We start from the raw sequence: 20,079 nt of genomic DNA, 5'->3' as shown, positions 1-20,079 counted from the left end.
GTAGAATTGATTCTGACAGAATTGATTCTGAAAGAATTGATTTTGACAGAATTGATTCTGACAGAATTGATTTATGTTTGGATGCAATAATGCAGAATTGATTAAACAGAATGATTGTTGTTTGGATAGTTTTGATCAAAATTACTTTTGAATGTATAATTACCAAAATAGACATAGTTAAATACAAATAAATAGAAATTACTAAATTAAGATAATTAAGTGCAATATAGTCCTAAAATATAAGGTATTACAATACTAACATCATGAAAATAAAAATTACAAATAGATAATAGAATTTAAAGTGCAATAGAGTATTAAAATATTATTACAAAACTAACATAATGTGTATTATAGTACTAAAATATTGATATAATAATTTAAAGTACAATACTAATTATTTTGCCTGTGCTCAATAATTTCATTGCGGATTATGTTTCGAACGCGATCCATCTCTGACGACGAAACTACATTTAAAACTTGTGATTGATCCAAGTTAGATGAGCTATCATCATGATGAATGACTGTGCTTTCATCTTCATAAACATTAAAATCCATATCATTTTCTGCCTTCCTTCGGATAAAGTTGTGTATAGCCATTGTTGCGACAACTATTTGAACTTGAGTCTCAAATTTAAACTTAGGCATTCGACGTAGGATTGCAAATATGTTCTTCCATACCCCAAAAGTTCTTTCTATTGTGCACCTTAAACTAGAGTGATAATAATTAAATACTTCATTATGATTTGCGAATCCGTTAGAACGCCTAAATTCAGGAAGATGATATCGTTCACATCTATATGGACCAATGTACCCTATTGGTGTTGGATAGCCAGAATCTACCAAATAATACTTACCTAGAAAGAAAGAAAAAATATATTTAAACTTTAGAAAATAAATGTTATTCTCTTCACCAACATTTATTTTAATAAGACTGCAGAAAGAAAAAATTCGGTTGGAGAAGGGTTAGAAAAATTAATGAGGGCAGGGATGGAATTAATAGAATTGAGGGTGTAGAATTGATTCTAGGAAAGTAAGAAGTTAGGAATTGTAGCTTCAACTAGAATTGCTTTTGGAGGATAAAAGCTATTTTGAAAAGCCAAACCAAACATGTTAAATATTGCAGAATTGCTTTTGAAATGCTCCAGAATTGATTCTGGCTTTGCAAAAGCCAAACCAAACAGAGGCTTAATCCCCAAGAATATTCTGAAAAATTATATTATATCAGTCTATCTATCTCATTGTTATGTGTTGTATGTAAATTATAAAGGTTCATAACAAAATGTTTGTTTATTTTTGTTCTTTACTGGCCCATTATGTGCATATTTCAAAAGAAAACAACTACCCGTCAATAATTTTTTTCATTCTTCCTCCTCCATTTTTCACTCTCATTTTTGCCCAAATCAATAAAACACATTGAACAACCCTAAATCTCCATCTTATGATCTAAACTTTCCCTATCCTCTTCACTCGATCGAATGCAGGGATGAATCCTTCACACATTGAATGTGTGTTTCCCTTTTCACTTCATATTCATTTCAGGTTTCACCCTCCTCTCATGTGTTCTATTGTAGTGCTAAATGGACACTTAATTTATTCACATGACATGCAGGCAACATGGTGGACTGAAAAGTTTCTCTAAACTTTTATATTTCACAAAAAATTCAACAAAAAAAAAGAGTGGAAGGAGATTCAAAAATGAAAGTTAGTAAGAGATTGTTGAGAGAGAAGAAAATTGTGAGAAATGGGCATGAATGATGAGAAATGAGAAGGAGTATTTATAAGACGGCAACGGATACGTTTTGGCAGCCTAGTGTTTTGAATTTATTTTAAAAAAGAGTCGGAAACGTTACCGAGAGCTTGTAAAAACAATTCCAGCGGTGTTTTTTTTTTTTTTTTGTGTGTGTTCCTTTAAGATGGTTTTATTGTTCCTTCTGTAGCGGTTGTGTTTGAAATTTAAAAATGAAAAATCAGTATGCATTTAGATTTTAGACCCTGAAAATTATCGGCAGCTAAATCCGCCACAAAACATGTGTTTTTTCTTAAAATGAATTCATTTTTCTCCAAGGATGTCACTATCAATTATGAAACTGTCGGAAACAACAAAATTTGAGTTTTGGCAGATCCATTTCGGCTGTTTTGGTTGCCGCGGATGACATAAAAACTGTCGAAGTCTTCTGTGGATTTTCGGCTGCTGATAAACATGCCCGGTAATTTCATGTTTTCTTGAAGTGCAAGCAAAATTTGTTAACAAGAGTACAATGAATAAACTCCAAATTTGTTAAACACATTAGTCTAGTTTTAATAATGGGAAAATGCTAAATATCCTGAAAGAGTTGTGCTATTTGTAGTGAAGCAATTTGTCCCAAATTTATCACGAATAGTTGTTAGAATACATTGTCGTGATATAGTCTTAAACTACTTTCTCTGGATAAATAGCATTTTCCATCCTAAAAATGAAACTCACTACAATACACGATAACACAAAATGTAACCGCATAAGCATTCCTCCAACCTCAACAGCCCATGTATTCCAATAAGTTTCCTAATCAAACGGTTGTACTACATCCGTGAAACATCTGGGGAATGTTCCTTTGCTATGAATAACACCACTTAATATTGCTAAAGGAAAATGATACTTAACTCTAAAAATCACTCGCAAATTCATTCCGAAAGCAGAACTGCCATGTTTTAATTATATTATATTATATTGGATTGGATAATCATAAATCGACTCCCATAATTTCCACAAGTCTCGGTGTATTCCGTCCAATAACAACTTGTTGGTCCATTTGTTATCGTGATCACTTCGTGAGTGCATGTTTCGCAACATATAACACTGCTGATTACTAAAATAATAAGATAAAAAAAAAAAAAGTTCAAGTCCTACATGAAACAAATAGAAACAAACAAAAGACCAAAAGATACAAAATAACATCTCTTTCTGCTTTGAGTTAAAGTTATAGTTCTTATTTTTTTCATTCTCATCTTAAACATGCTATTGCTATCACTGCTCCTCTGCATACAAATGAACCATCATTGCCCTAATATTCATATCTCTTCCTATCTTAATAATTTCTACTGCCAGCATGGCAGTCAGATAAACAAAAAGAAACAAGAAAACAAAAGCCAATATGTTGATAAAATTTATTTTAGAAAAATATAACATAAAAATACCACATGCATGGTGTTGCATAATTGGAAGACGGTTAGCTATCTAACCAATCTATCTCCAAACCATTCGAGTATTTACCTAGTTTTTATTGACTGGTCAACTATATACTCATGATCTCCATTGCTTTTGTTGCCTGCAATACATTCACCACAAATGTGGTTGGAAAGGAGAAATTAAATAATTGTAAAAGTTATTGTTTATTCCATAACACAAAGAGTAGTTTACTTTTTGACTATAAATATGAACGAAGATATAAAAGAGAGAGCACTTGGTAGAGGAGGAAAGAGTTTTTGAGTGAACATAATATTGAGGTATTGATCGACAGATAGGAATATCCTGAATTAGAATCGGTATTGACATTGGATATTATAAATTTTCAACGTCTATATCGAGCTGCTCCAGGATATACCGCTTTGTGATCGCACCAAAGAAGATATTGCTTTATCACTTGTCCGCTCACCACCTCTTCAATTTTAGGGCTTGTGTTTTTCTCATTACTCTCATGCACACTTGATTTCTTCGTCAATTTAATTATGTTATGCTTCTCCTTTTCTTTCACGTTTTCCTTGGTTTCTTTGGCATCACATGAATAAAACAGGGCAACTTGTTCGATTTGATTCACGTTTTCCTCTCACCATCAAATAAATAAAACTAAAAAGATAATCATATTTGATGATCTTAAAATGGTTTGAGAAATACATTTATTTTATTATATTGAGAACATAATCACAATACACATTTTAGTAAGGGTAAACTTAGATATGTTTGCTCATAAACAAAACAAAAGGAAATATACCATGTCGTTTATGCATTTTCCTACAAAATAATTTGATGTAAAACCCCAAATAATAAACTTAGTGTATATTTAGTTTCACGATAAATTTGTCATAATTATGATGAATCACTGTGATTTTAACTAAATATATAACTTCTGCAAAAATACGATTGCCTATGATACTAAACATGCTCGATTGGAACCGGGTGAATGCATGTAATCGTGTGTATTTAAATTGACCAGTAAGATACGTACAAGCTAGTTGTTAAGCTTATTGCCTTAGACCTCTGTTATCTCTAGATAAATAAAAGGAAAAAAATCTTCACAAAGAAAACTAAAAAAACGGTAATTAACTACCATTCCGTATTTCCTAAGTGTCTAAGGAGCAATTACCAAATATTATTAGCAAGTACACATGATATACTCTAATTCATTATAAAAGTAGTTAACAGGAACACACTTCTAAAACAATATGAGATTTTTAAAGTGAGAGGGGGAGTAGCTCCCAAATAAAGTTGGATCTGTGGTTAACAAAAGTTCCTAAAATATGGGAGTTGTTTGGGGAATATATATATAGTGAGCTAGGGTGGCAAGTTAAGAAAACGAGAGAGTAATTGCCTAAATGTTATTACCAAATATTATTAACAAGTGTACATGATAGCGATCTCGTACATGATATACTCTAATCCATTAAAAAAGTAGTGTTATACGAAAACATATAGTGGACACCACCAATTAGAAAAGGGTATGCTTAGATTAGCTAAAGTTGTTGTTCTCACAACAATAGTGTCCATTTTTTTTTTAAGGAACAATAGTTTCCTAAGAACATAAGAAAATGATTAAATATATTCAGCGGTAATTAACTATCGTCAGTTTTCTGTTTATAAGTTCGCGGTAGTTAACTACCGCTGTAGGTTTTTGGTAATTTTCATGTGTTTTTAGGAAACAATGATGTGAGAACAATTTTTTAGATTACCTCCTGTTTCAGAGCGGCTAGAAGCCCACAAAAGCAAGACCCATTAAGTCAAAGTCCAAAACAAAGAAGGCAAAATACGATGAGGGAGCACGTGAAGTCATGTGTGGCGCTTTGGCTCCATCACCACTGTCCATGTCATCGCCAACTGCCTCCAAAGATGGCACCGCATTTTACGGGGACCGTTAGCGTTCTCAACGCTTATATAAGAGTGATGCAGCGTCACCCTCAAGGTACACTTCACTATTACCACATTTCGTACATAACCACGTCTTTTAATATTGACTTGAACGTTAGAGTGCTAACGTGCCTGCAAACACTTTTCTTCTCCACCGTAAAGACTCAGCTTCCGTCACACCGTAGCATCGTGAAGGCGTAAACCACTGTTCAATTATCGAAATATCACCTCTCTTCCAACAAATAAAGCACTCACACACTCAACTTTTAATACAATCAATCAATCTACTACAATTAACCACAGCTCCATTATTTATTAAAAAAAAAAGTGATGATACATGTATCACCCCATGTGGCAATACACCCTTTACATCCACACAAAATTCTGACACGTGGTAACTTGGACCCCATATAAATAGAAGATAAAGTATGGTTGTGAGATGAACTTACCAAAATATGCCTAATACATGGGATGTATAATGGGATGTAGGAATAAAGGGTGTTCATGTAACATTTTCCAATATTATACGATTTATTATATCAAAAATCTTCCCTTATTCCCAACCGTAAGAAGTGATTCACCCCATCCATCCCACAGAGCTCACAACTTTGCAGCACAACCAATCGTCAACTGATTGCCAGGTACAAGCAGTCAAGCAGTAAAGGTTTTAATATTCTCGAACATAATTGATTTTTTTTTTCATAATTGGTTTTAATTTGAAGTTAAAATTGTGATTTCAGACTTATATAATTGATTTTATCTTTCATTTAGTTTTATATATTTTTACATATTTTAACATAAATCACATTACATTAATTTCACCTTTAGTCAAAATCATTTTACAAAATTAATTTATTAAAAATCAACTGCATAACCAAATACAAAAGACTTATTATTTCTTCTTCCTTTGCTCCAACATTTTTCTCTCTCATCCCGAATGATAGTGATGTTGTTAATTACTTCTTCCTGAAACTATTATAAGCAAGAAACAACTTGTTAAAATCATTGAATAATTGATGTATATAGTCTATGTTATAAATCAAATACATAAATTATTCGATAAAATTAAAAGGTTAATTTTGTTTATAATAATGATCGGATGGGGTATATCGCAAGTATAATGATGTGAGAGGATCATGTTGCTTACATGGATATTCTTCAATTTATATATATAAATTTAAAAATGTCTCTAAGCACATATAGATATGAAGAAATTTGATAGGATAACATACAAATTTTAATATCAATTATAAGTTGAACCAACCTTTATGTTATTTTTGTAACAAAAAAGAACTTTGTTATTTCATTTATTGTATGTGACTGTTATGGTTGTAAAGCAAGTACTAGTACTACCACATACAATAACTTGATAGTGCCCCCTTGCTTAATCTATAATTTAATATGTCACCGTGCATATAATTTTGATGATGACCATGCACCTTCTCATTACTTACTCCATATATATCCTTCTTTTTGAGCAATATATATATATCCTTCTATACTTTATAAACAAACAAAAATATCATTTGGTTTCAAGTGTTTCTCACCTCCCTATTAGTCTTCTTTCTTTGGAATTAAAGGGTATTACAAAAGAGGAGAAAGAAGTGCTTAGAGATAAATTAATTAAGGATCATATATAATCATAATATTATATATGGCTGATACATTTGATGAGCAGTGTGATTACCTCTTCAAAACTGTTCTAATTGGAGATTCTGGAGTTGGGAAATCAAATCTTATTTCAAGGTTTACAAAAGATGAATTTCGACTTGATTCTAAGCCAACCATAGGTGTGGAATTTGGTTATAAGAACATCAAGGTTAGAGATAAGCTCATCAAAGCACAAATATGGGACACTGCCGGCCAAGAGAGGTAATAACTCTTTTTTTCAACTACTTTCAATTAATATGTTTATGTTTTGTTTTCTTTAAATAGAGCATCTCTTTAGTCTTGTTTTCTCAATTGTTTTGTCCCTTTTTCTTGTCTTCAACATCTTTAGCAAAGGTTTTGTTTCAATGGTTAATTAACCAAATTTGTGTGTGTAACCCAAGTTTAAATCATTTATGGAACAATCATCGTCCGATTTTATCTATCATATTCAGTTGACTTTAGATTACTATACCTTTGCATGTTCATATTCAAAAGGGTTTAAGAAGCACATATACGGATACGGACACCAGATATCGAATACGTCTAATCTAAGGAGTATCTATGCCTCATAAACCCTTTTGAATTTTTAATATGCATATTGCATATGAACTCCGTTGCATGATACTTCTAGTCTTTTTGCTTTCTTTTGTTGGCTTTAGTTGGTTTCATCCTTTTCAAACTAGCCACTAGCATATTCAGTTTTCAAAGTTGGCGTTTTTTGGTTTCTTAATCTAGAAGATTTTAAAATGAATTATACTTTATTTGACTTTATATTATTAGTGTTAATCTTTTTCATCCCTTATCTACATCCCACAAACATTGGCCCCACCCTTTTTGTTTGTTGCTGCATTTTGTTTTGTTAACTAACTTTGTTTGTTGTTTGCTTTTGTATGTTGTCGTGAATAAATAAAACTAAAGGAAAGCACATACAACAATAAATAAATAAATAAATATTTACAGCATTTAATAATTTTCCAACTTTACTACTCATACGTGACCTTGATAACGATATCTTGAATTTGAAAATGTACAAAATAAACAAGCAAAAACTATTTAAAAAGCCAGGGTTGCCAATTGAGTATAAGTTTTAGTTATTTTGTGGTGAAATCAAATATATATAAGTCGATAACTAGAATAATTTCAGGTGGGACCTTGGTGATAATGAGATTATCATAAACTAAATTATAAGCTTGACATTAGGTTTATATTTGATTTTTTTCGTCAAAATAAAAGGTTTATGTATTTAATTTGTTAATTTTTGTTTTAGGATGATGGGATTATATATAATAACTATAATGAGATTTCTTTATAGTTTTGATTAGAACATATGCTCACTATTTGAAGGTATTATCCAGTCAAAAAGAAAATATGGTTTTTTCTTATATCATCAACACGGTATATGGTTCACCCAAAAAAAATCAACAGGGTGTATTATTGAATTATGTAACACGTTTTAAGGTTTGTTTGAATTAAAATGTTTATAAGAGTACTTTTCAATTCCTCTAAATTATGTTAAAGAAAAGTAAAAATATTCAAAAGTTTAAGGATTATCCTTGGATTTTGACTTTCAATCATTTCTTGAATAATTGTGCGGACTGGTTAGCAAAATATGGTTATAAGTTGGATTGTTGCAACGTGTCATGAACTCAATATCCAACTCCATTAATTAGTTATGTGATGGCAGATGTCTTGGAAACTCGTTTTTCTCGTGTTTAGTTTTTTTATTTTTATTTTCCTTTTCATAAAAAGAAAAAACAAAAAGTAAATGCTTTTCTGAAACCTCGTCCAAATTTTCTTTCATCTTAGACATCATTTAACTTCGGTAATCTTTGTATTTTTCAAAATTTAAAAGCATTTTTTGTTTTAACTTTTCAAATTTGAATTAGTACATAAATTAAATTGGTTTTCATTGTCATCCTCGCTATTCAGCACAATTTCTTTCTCTTTTCTTAGGCGGAAGTGTAGATATTATTTCAAATTAGAAAAAGAAAAAATTGACTCAAACTATCAAATAGAATGGGATGGATTAATAATCTTTTTATTAACTCAAGTGGTTAACGATCCTATAAGGATAAATTGTTCGCCCAAACCCTAGTTTAATTCTTGATGGAACAATTTTTTATTGAAATTTATTTACTTTTGATCAAACTTTAGATCATTAGAACCCTCCTCCTATAAAACCAGCGGATTAACAAAAAAACCAGTACATATGAAAAAATATGTTGCTATTTTCACTTCTTGAGTTATCTTAGATAGAATGAGTGCCAATTGCAATAGCCCAAAAGTTTTATCCACTTTTATCAACGAAAAGAGTTGTATTCACCATGAATATCAATCATCAAGAATTAAATGCAATAAATTTATTTGTATTAATTTGTCCCCACCACTTAAAATGTCTAGATCTGTGTTGAAGTGTAGTAAATTGAAACCAGGTTATTTTCAATTCAATGCAATCTTTGATTAGAGTAAGGTTGGGTGGGGTGGGTCTAGGACAAGAATTGAGCATGTGCAGTCGATGGACCAGAAAACAAAGTTAGGAAGTGATCGTTTATTGTGAGTAAGAACAAAAACAACCAAGTCGACTATCAATAGGTCGAGGAAAACCATGTGACATAAAATGGTTTTGGTCACCAACCCCACAATCTATAACTCAATAATCAATATCTTCTTTATAAAGCTCACCAAACATGAACATTCACTTAAGAGAGCAAAATATTGTGTAAAATGCTTGCTAAGGATATACCTGACTCGAGTGATTAGTCTCATTACGGTCATATCTGACTCGAATGACTAGTTTCAGCAATTGCAAGCATAAGATATCTGATTCACACCTAAAAAAAAAAAAAATCTTTTCTATTTTTTACATTATAAGCTCCATATCCCATCAAAATGATTTTTATTTGACTTTATTTTAAAATATTGGTTATCCTTCAATTATGATCATTACCTAATTTTGATCTTATATTTCATTCTCATTAATATATGTACAATTTTATGGTATAGGTTTAGAGCTATCACAAGCTCATACTATAGAGGAGCATTGGGGGCAATGCTAGTCTATGACATAACTAGGATAATAACTTTTGTTAATATAAAAAAATGGTTACATGAGCTTAGAGAATTTGGAAATGAAGACATGGTGATTATTCTAGTAGCAAATAAATCTGATTTGAGTCAATCAAGGGAAGTTGAGAAAGAAGAAGGAAAAGGGTTTGCAGAAAAAGAAGGTTTATGTTTTATGGAAACTTCTGCATTGCAAAATTTAAATGTTGAAGATGCATTCTTAGAAATGATTACTAAGATCCATGATATCATAAGCCATAAAAGCTTGGAAGATAAAATGAATGGTACAAAATTAGGGCTTCCTAATGGGAAGGAAATTCATATAGCTGATGAAGTTACTGCTACTAAACAAGTCAATTGTTGTTCAGGATGAGAACTTGCATCATAATTTTTTTGCTATTTTGCAAGTATGATTAATTAACTTGTTATAAATTATTTTTCTTTGTATAATTTCTTATACTTTGGGATTTTATTTAATACATCAAGCTCATGGAAATTTGTAAGGGGTGAATTAAAGTTAAAATGTAAATGTTGATTTCTTATATAATTTTAATTTGTTAGTAGATGTTATTATTTGTTAACAAAGTCTGAGCAGTAACTAAGAGACTCGGATATCTTAAAACAAAATGTTTAAGAGTTTGATTTCTGATTAGTCTTATATATGGATAAAATAAGATTTAAATGAGAGACCTTTCTTTCTTTTTTATTTGAGGGAAATGAGAGAACTTATATTATGTGTACAATAGATTTTCAACAAAAATTCATGAATTATGTGTGAAGTTGTGAAAGAATATGTTTTCGGATTATTTGCTAGTGATGAAATCATAAATTTTGTTAAAAAATAGTAAACAAAAATTAAGGATTTATTGAAGGAAACATGTTTATGCAAAGTAAATAAATTTAACTCTCGTTATCACAAGTCAACCAGAGTTGGTTTGCGTATTCCACCGGCACCCTCTTGCTCAAACAACTACAAAGTAGGGTTAGGGATACATTAAACAAATTAAAAATAGATAAACTTGAAAGTTCAATAAACAAACCTTAACTCTATCAATTTGGGTATTGGTTTCACATCATTCAAAATCGATTATCTAAAACCCAAATCAAATTACTATTACATTTTTTTTGTTATTTCTTCCATTCCATACAAATTATAGCTTATATACTTGTTTTAATAGTATGAAAAAACCTCTAGTGTTTAAAAAAGTTAACTTTTTAGATTTTATAAAATAAGTTTCTAATTAAATTGATGTCATCTTCAGACAAAGTCAAAGCTTAAGCTGCAGACATAGTAAATCAATAAAGATTGAGAGTTCAAATACTTAAAGATGGATATTGAACGGAGTATCATTACTGGCTTTGGATAAAATGGGTGTGTTGCTTGTTTTGCTATGAAGTTTATATTTCAAAATGGATGACGTATCAGTATTTGTATCTGATATGTATAATGTATTAAAAAACAATTGTCCGATACTTTTTAGATTCATCGAGGATACGCAAGAGATAGGCAGTGGAAAATTGATATGCGCGGATACGTGATATTTCTATTATTATTGGGATAGATGTAATTGACTAAGAAAAGGTGTTCTCTTTTTGGAATATGTCATATATGTATGTAATTGGCTCATTGTCACTTTTTTAACTACTTATATTTATATTTTTGTTGTTGTCCCTTGTCTGTTTTTTGTCTTCTTTTTTTTTGTTTGAGAACGATGCTATTGTTGATTGTCGTGTGAAGGCAATTTTATTGTTGTGCCTTATCGTTGTTCTATGTATGTTTGTTCCAAGTTTTCAACTTATTTTTTTGCATTTCTGTTTTAGCCCATAGATAGTATTTTGAGTTTTAATCTGTAGTTTAAATTTATTTTTTATTAAAATACTTCGTCATATTGTATCTTGAATTTTAAAATTTTCTTATATCGACGTATCGGATATTTGAGCTTCATTGGTTAGTTGTAAATTTGTAATCATAATTTAAAGTCAACTTTGGAGTTTGTTAGAGCAGTTAGCAATTAGTAGAGACAATTATTAGTATACCAGCTCATAATCTATCTAATGTGATGACATTGATAGTTATAAAGCATTCCAACTATTAGTCTATGTTCTCTCAAAAAAAAAAAAAAACTATTAGTCTATGCACCCACTCTAATAATTGTCTACACTACTTGCTTGTTAACTCACACTCACACATGCTATTATTCAAGGCATTGATACAAATTATATGGACACTATTTACAGCAACAAACATTTCTAGAATTGATTAACTTCAACTGTTTAAGATACAGCTACAAAATTTCATAACTAACTATCAACATCAAAATTACAGATGACTGCACTGCTAATTGAGATTACAGAAAGAAAACCAACAAAACATAAAGAAACAAAGAAAGAAAAAGGAAAAGAAAAGCAACAAAATTGAATTGAAAAGAACAAAGAGAAGCACTCAAATTTTTTCATTTAAAATGTACTATACAGCAAAGTCCTCCATTTTTATTAGTAGTAAAATGAGCAAACATTTGGTTAGTTGTATGATTATTTCCTATCTTTCTGCAGCTGGTGGTTGCGCCTTCCCGTGCCTACCTGATGTAGTCGGTCGAGGCACTTGAGAACCGACAATTGGCTTCTGTAATGGCTTTAGAGCCGCCAATATCTCAGCAAATGTAGGTCTTAACTTCGAATCTCTGCAATGCAAGAGAGTAGAATTTAATCACCAAAAAATGTAATTATTCCATATGGTAATAACAAAAATATACAACTAAAATTGAACCATGAACCGGCACTGTCTACAGTGATTCACAAACCAAACTGGACAGTTCAACCAATTGAACCATGAACCAGAACTGTCTACAGTTCAGTTATTTGAGGTGGTCGAACATGATTTCGTCCCTTTTTGAGAAGTTTAAAGCAGTTGAACTATGACTTGGAGGTCTTGCCAATTCGATGTCCAGTTCGCTTTTTAAATCACTAATATTAAGAATGTTTTCGTTCATCGTAATCTCAATGAAGACATTATATGCAGAATTCAGACTCCCCCCTCCTTTTTATTACTATTAACCAATGTGATTCATAAATGTCGGTTAAACAGGATAAGATGAAAAATGAAGTATACTAACGTTTGCCAGCATTTTCTGACAATATCTGCAATGGAAGGGTCGATGTTTTCGGGGATGTCAAGACGGCGATGTTGGAAACCCACGGCACCAACAACTTGCATTGAATTCATTCCTCTCCAAGGTTGCTGCAAAGTAGATAGCTCCCATAATATGATCCCAAAGCTATAAACATCACACCTGGATAATAGATCATCACTTGTTAGGATCACAAAACCAAGAAAATATGCAACAAGACATTTTAAGGCAATGTTTTGAATATAAGAGACATGGAAAGACGGGAATGGTTCCTGCCGCACCTCCTTATTCTCAAGAAAAATAACAACAACAAAGACCAAGAGTTAAACAGATTAGGGCATTACTTTCCAACTTGTGTTCTTATTTTCACTTCAACTAATAAACATAGGAAAATATAGATCAAATATTTCTATCACCATTTTCTTTTACAATTTTTGAAAATAGGTCTAGCATTTTCATAAATTTTTAACTTGTCAAAACACTGTTTCTGAAAATGCATTCTTTGTAGCTTGTCTTTCATCTTCTCTCCATGTTAGAGATTTAAAATGAACGCAAATACTAGAAAAATGAAAATTGAAAATATATTTAGGAAGTAAACAACAGCCCCTTACTTTTCATTTGACGGTTCATTTCTCAACATTTCGGGAGCCATCCACTCGGCCTAAAACATAGTATACAAAATGAAGTAAGCTTTTATTCAGCAATGCAGATACACATAGAACGATAATGCAAGAACTGAGCATAGGCAATAACATATAGAATGATTTTCAATAGCATGAACGATTAAGCAAGAGGATGAAAGAATAAACAAATCCAGATGGAGAGTTTTATGATAGCTTACTGTTCCTGCAGTTGATCTTGAAGAAAGAAATGTACTGTGCTTCATACGCGATAAGCCAAAATCACATACCTATTCAACAGACAAAAAAAAAGCCATTGTCGTGTCAATACATAGCATTTCTCATACTAAGGAACTCTAATTATGAGATTACATTACCTTTACAACCCAATTTTTATCAACAAGAAGATTTGGAGACTTCAAATCGCGATGCACTATCACTGGACTGCAGTTGTGCAAGTAGTTCATTCCTCGAGCCTGAATATTCGGCGGTTACAGCAATAATTTTCTGAATTCAGCAGCATTGCATTGAAAATGGTAAGACAATATAATCTTACAGTATCAAGGGCCATTCGCAAACGCTTTCGCTCATCTAATTGATTGTTAGGCCGATGAATTAATCTATACAAACTTCCTCTGCATACAGATTATGTACATCTTAGCATTCCAAGATTCAAAAATGGGGGGGCTCTATGAAACTCTTGAAAGTGAAGAATTTCAAGTTACCTTGGAAGATATTCAGTAACAATTGAAAGATTTGGAGGTCGAATTACAGCTCCCATGAAGAGAACCACATTTGGATGCCTCAATCTTTTCATTATTCTGACCTATTTGCAATTAAATACCGTAAGTTTTCTGGTATATATAAATAATATCATACGTTAAATATGTTTTCCCATCATCGAAATGTAGCAGTAGCATAATCAAGACATTGGAACTGACCATGAAGATATACATTAACTTACTGAAAACCACAAATGATTGCTCTATAATCTAATGTGTTGAAAAAGAAATACAGTGGCTCTTCATACATTATATATAGACACATACACGTAGTGAAGGAGGATAAGTGACTTATACCTCACTTATGAATTCTTCAAGTGCCTCACCAGATATATCTTGATTTAGAAACCTTTTGACAGCAACTTCCTACAAACCAAAGAATGAAACTTTGCTGTGAATGCAATAATCTACAATAAGGAATAAAATTGCCCCTAAAAAATTGAACAAAAATTTGTAGGTAGTCAAGTACGCTAGCACCTAGCAGTAAATATGGCAATAAAATTGATAACTATTTTGTATATATTATAATGAAACTAAAGCTCAGAATTATCAGTACACATTCAATCATGAAAAGAATTACATTTGGAGCATGTTTGGATAGGCCTATTGTGCTTATCTACTGGTATAAGCACTTGCGATACTATTTGAGAGAGCTTATGAAATGTCCATAAACTGTTTTCAGCTTATTTCCATAAGCACTGCATGATAGCATATAGCTTAAATGAAAACTGTTTGCCTTTAGTTTATTTTTTGTTATAGAAATAACTTATACGTAAAAAAATTATATGATAATTTCTTATGCTATAAGCACTCAATTAAATTGTTTATCCAAACAGAGCCTTAATAAAATTAATTGCGTATAAACAAGTATTACTGTAGCAGCAAAGTCTTAACACTTTACATTTCACTTCAAACCAAAAAGCAGAATAAAACAAAGGTGTATAACATATTCTTTGATGAGAATAATACAATTGATTATGTTCAAAAATATAAGAAACTCACAGTTCCTCTCCATTCACCATGAAACACCTCTCCATAAGATCCTGCAAGTAATCAAGTTTTCATTTGTAAAAAAATAAAAATAAAAAATAGCACCATCAAAGAAAATAATGCAAGAAAATCTTATACAAATTACAGTTAATACCAAGTCCAATACGCTCGCCGAGCGTGATTTCCTCCCATAGAATTTCATACTCGGCAACATCGTCTAGAGAAGAACAGTCGGATTTTGCACTGCCATTACTTACAGCTGAGCTACCAGATCTTCTCTCACCATCCAAATTTGTTCCAGAACTCTCGGTATCCCCGTCACTTCGACTGCTATGCTCATACTTACTTACTGCAGCAGTGGTTGCTACAACAGCCGCAGCAGTAGCAGTAGCGGCTGCTGAGACCGAAAGCTGAATGTTGGAGTCAATGCTTGACCTCGCCACTGCAACTACCATAGAAGATGCAACAACTGCTGCCGCTGCGGCTGCTGCTGCAGCAACTGGGACATTTTCCCCGTATTTTACCTGAGTTGGTATAAATTTTTCAACTCCTTCCCTTTTATTAAGAGGGAATTTAGTTCCTAAACCTTCTATAGGCTTAAATCTAGCAGGACCAAGATTATCGTCGAATTCCGTTTCCTGATGTTTGCTTCCTTGTTTATGTTCATCTTTTTCTTCTGTTGAGAAAACTAATTCTTCGTGATAAATGTCAGAAAATAAATTTGGAGGAGGAACAACACCACTTTCGAGCAAAACATCATGAAGTTTCTGAGCTAAGTGAGGGTTTTCCATGGCCGTATCAATCATAAATTGCGAAACGTTTTTGGCCTTCATTTTGGTCAGTACCGAGGAACCGTTCCCTTCACTCCATGAAGACGATCTTGCATGCACATATCGATGATTAGGTCTACCGGAAGCTTCCTGCTTAATGATCTTCATAGCATGATGATGTTTTGATCTGTTTCCTCTGTCTGACATCACAAAATCTGAAGTTTCTTCCGATGAACTTCCAACACCACTGCTAGATGATGCAACACGAGACGAATCGAGGTCTCTTGATGAAGGACTTGCCATAAAAAAGGACTCGTCATACTCGATATGTGATCCAGTAGCATCAGATGGAATAAGAGTTCCAGGATCTGCCATAAGGTCAACAATGTACTCCCTGAAATTTACAACAAACATATCTTATAGATACTGAACAAGTCATCGCAACTCTTACTTTAAGACAGAGTTGTTAAATAGCAGTGTTATAGCACTAATAGCGTAACAGAATGTTAACAAATCACTATCGTTCCGCAATAGACAATTTATTACAAAATGTTGTCAAATAGAGGCTAAAGCGGCTCTATAGCATTGTTGTATAGCAGAATTTGAACAGGCCGCTATTTGAGAAGAATGAGATGATAGTCAATAGTAGCGTCTTTAAAAGATTGATTGAAAAATCAACAAAAAGCAACAACGAGAGCAATATGACTCGAAACAAAAAATTTGATATCAATTACCTTCCGTCGTTAATCTTGACAAAGTTTATTGCCACGTCATCAGAACCTGTATATTGCTTTCCTTTCACCAACCGTGATGGAATACTCAAATGATCAGCTAGAACCTACATTCGTTATTAACGCAGTAAATTTTATTGCAATAACAGAATTTCTTGAAAACTAAACAAGAATGTTGAGAAAGTATACAAATACAAAAATCAAGAGAATCTTAATATTAAAATTTATTTTAAAGTAACTTTTAAGAGCAATATAAGGCAGTCCAAACAAAGCCTAGGTACCTTAAATAACAATGCGCGGTGCCGAGCTAATCCAATAGTCAAAGAACCGAGCGGCAAAACCATGCTACCAAGAGTTGTTTTCAGACTATAACTAAGACTTCTCCATGCTTTTGACATGCTTTCAGGATTTCTGACTGGTCCACCCATATAATCAGCCACAAATAATGCAAGCTTGTGAACCAAATCGGCATATACAACTACTTCCAAATCACGTCTCGATTTTCCAGTCAGCTCAAGGGCTTTCTGCTCAAGTTTCAACAAATTGGAATCAGCAGCCCTATTGACCAAAACAGCTTCCCATTTGACATTACTTGAGATTGGTGTTCCTTGAAGATCTACAAGAGAAGGAATTCTTGCGGTGGTTGACTCGGTTAAGATCCCATACAGATCATAGAAGCCATCCAGGATTTTGTCATCATAACCAAGAGCATTGTAATTCTGTGAAGCACGGATAAATCTAACATATGAGATAAGTTAGAAATTTTATATATCTAGGACAAATTAGAGCCAAGAAACTTATGAGAATAAGTTCATTTTATTTCAAAATCATCTCATGTAAGGATCATCTAAAACAATCCAGGCTATTCACAGCAATCTATTGAATCCTAAATCCTAATCACCTCAACATGTAGAACCTAAACCTTCTTTTGAAGATAAACATCGAGAAACACAAGCAGAAAAGAACCGAAATTATTGATGTAAAGGAGCAAATCAGGGTTACAAGTTTAAAAACCAATGGTCACATAATAGGATTTAAGTAAACAAACCCAACAAAGTATACCAAGCCAGCCACGTTATATACTAACATTTAGTATAATCTAGTGATGGAAAATTTGACAGTAAACAAGGGAAAATTATGAATTCCTCCGAAAGTATCAACTTCTTATTCACACTAAACACATAGAATAAATAGTAAATTTGGTCCAATGTGTGAGGCCGTGTCATTATAGTCCTTGAAAGAACCAAAGTTATAAAATCATAGACCAAACTGACTAACAAAAGAGACATCCGAAAACCAAACTTAGCAATGAAAGACCTATAGAAGAACTAAACTGACTATAAAAAGGCACGTTCGTGAATATTTTTTATACATTCAGGGGGCTATAGTGACAACAAATCACACATCCAAGGACCAAAATGGCCTTTTACTCAAACGAATAATCAGGGGAAGCTACAAAATGCAGGAAATCCCCAACAACGGCAGACAAAATCTCTTCGGTAGTGCGAAGCCAACGTAGAAACGCCTGTCAACTTCCAAACTCAAATCTGAAGAATTTTTCTATGACAAATATGTACTTGCTGTTTTATGAAAGCAATCTTGAAATCATAAAAGAATCATAATCGTAAGCCCTTAAGCTTCAATTAAAAAAAATATAATCTTTAGTTTAATTAGATAACTTCCCATATCTTTATATCAGTCAAATTCTTATATTCTAAACTGTCAATGAGATAGTATCATCAATAACACATCTGAAATTCTCCGCAAACTTCTAAAAGACTCATATTTCTTTAAGAATAACATAACAATCAAACTTGAAACTATATCTTCCAAGTTCCAATATCCTCAACCTAAAGTCAATGTGCTTAAAATGAACAAAGTAACTCACCCAGTATCTGTATGCCACAATTTCAGCTGGTGTATTATCAGGATCACAAGACCCCAAACTAATCTGCTTCACAGCTTCAATCTGCACAGCTTCAGGATCCTCCTTTGCACTCAACTCCAAAGCCAATTTTAATTGATACTCTTCCTCCACTTCATGATCCCTTGAACCAATTGCACAACAACCCGTATCATGTCTATCCGAATCCGAAACAACATCCAAACCAACATTTCTCACAATATCAGATGATTCCACTTCCATCCTCTCAACTTTTCCTTGGTTCAAAGATGTAGAACTAAGATTCTTCCTATTAACAACTGAATGCAACCAACTAGAACTCAAAAGCCTCATAGATGATGAACCATGATTTGACTTGTTTCCCTCTGATGAAGCAATCCTTTGTTCATTTTCTGATTTCTTAGACATGCTATGAAACTTCTTAAGAATGTTTTTCATATCTTTTACTCTTAAAGTTTTTACATGCACTAAACGATCTCAGCCATTAATTTGAAACCAGACTGTCCAAATTACACGATAACAAAATCATTTTCAAACAATCTCGACCGTTAATTTGAGATCAGACAGTTGAAGAAACTGAAAACTATGCAAAGCAGTTACTAGCTAAAAAAACTAATCAAAAAACTTTTTTTTTCTTTTCCACCTTATTGGGAAGAAAAAGAAAAACACTTTAACCAAAGAACAGCATGCAGGGTTTGAACCAAGCAATAAACTTTGGAATCTTTGTCCAATTAAGGTGATCCAAATGGTTGGAAGAAGTTTCCTTTATAGGAGACAACAACATATAACAAACAAAACATGTGTAACTCAACAACCTAAACTACATATATGTTACTATTACCACACAAAAAAAGGAATATAAGGAATCATTGAGCATTTGAATCATTTGAGAAAGAAAAAATATATATATATTTCTAAGTATTGCACAAAAATAGAAGGAATAGGAATAGCGTTGAAGAATGGTAGTTAAGAATTAAGAATTTAGAACAGAAAAGAAAGCAACAGAGAGAGAAAAGGAAAAAGGTGGCAACAAAAGTGGGGTCCACAACACAAAGGGAAGGATGACTCATCACCCATTTGAGTAAAGAAGTATAAGGATTTCTTTTCAAGACAAGATTGGACATCATCTTCTATAGTAAAAACTTTTGGTTTAATTGTAGGTTTGGTTCTTAAATTTGTGATAATTTTTAAGGTATTAAAATTTTAAAATAGTTTTTGATTGTTCTAAAATAGTCACGGGAGAAATAAGTAGCATATTAGGATTGATACAATGATAAATAAGTATATTGAAATAAGCATACAAGATGAGAGAGAACAATATGGAAAAGAGATTAAAATAATAAA

The 20,079-nt window shown here is 32.2% G+C and overlaps 2 protein-coding genes and 1 long non-coding RNA gene across 3 annotated transcripts; 2 read left to right on the top strand and 1 right to left on the bottom strand.

The window, feature by feature from the left end:
• The first annotated feature begins 6,519 nt into the window (after positions 1 to 6,519).
• Positions 6,520 to 10,358, top strand: LOC25496748 (ras-related protein RABA6a). Its single transcript, XM_013597449.3, has 2 exons — positions 6,520 to 6,970; positions 9,752 to 10,358. Exons 1-2 carry the CDS (start codon positions 6,753 to 6,755, stop codon positions 10,182 to 10,184), a joined length of 651 nt encoding a protein of 216 aa, XP_013452903.1. The 5' UTR covers positions 6,520 to 6,752; the 3' UTR covers positions 10,185 to 10,358.
• LOC120575938 (uncharacterized) lies at positions 6,977 to 9,595 on the top strand. Its single transcript, XR_005642187.1, has 2 exons — positions 6,977 to 8,383; positions 8,433 to 9,595. It is a non-coding gene; the product is annotated as an uncharacterized lncRNA (long non-coding RNA).
• A 1,684-nt stretch (positions 10,359 to 12,042) lies between the features above and the next one.
• Positions 12,043 to 19,715, bottom strand: LOC25496747 (probable serine/threonine-protein kinase SIS8). Its single transcript, XM_013597447.3, has 13 exons — positions 18,721 to 19,715; positions 17,114 to 17,551; positions 16,836 to 16,939; positions 15,486 to 16,495; positions 15,344 to 15,384; positions 14,639 to 14,707; positions 14,285 to 14,385; positions 14,116 to 14,194; positions 13,937 to 14,035; positions 13,781 to 13,849; positions 13,551 to 13,600; positions 12,925 to 13,101; positions 12,043 to 12,492 (listed from the first exon to the last, which is right to left on the bottom strand). The coding sequence occupies exons 1-13, from the start codon at positions 19,171 to 19,173 to the stop codon at positions 12,351 to 12,353; spliced, it is 2,832 nt and encodes a 943-aa protein (XP_013452901.1). The 5' UTR covers positions 19,174 to 19,715; the 3' UTR covers positions 12,043 to 12,350.
• Positions 19,716 to 20,079: the final 364 nt, after the last annotated feature.

This window comes from Medicago truncatula, chromosome 6 (assembly GCF_003473485.1).
Source record: "Medicago truncatula cultivar Jemalong A17 chromosome 6, MtrunA17r5.0-ANR, whole genome shotgun sequence".
Classification (NCBI taxonomy): domain Eukaryota; kingdom Viridiplantae; phylum Streptophyta; class Magnoliopsida; order Fabales; family Fabaceae; genus Medicago; species Medicago truncatula.
This window is presented reverse-complemented; position numbering and strand designations above follow the sequence as displayed.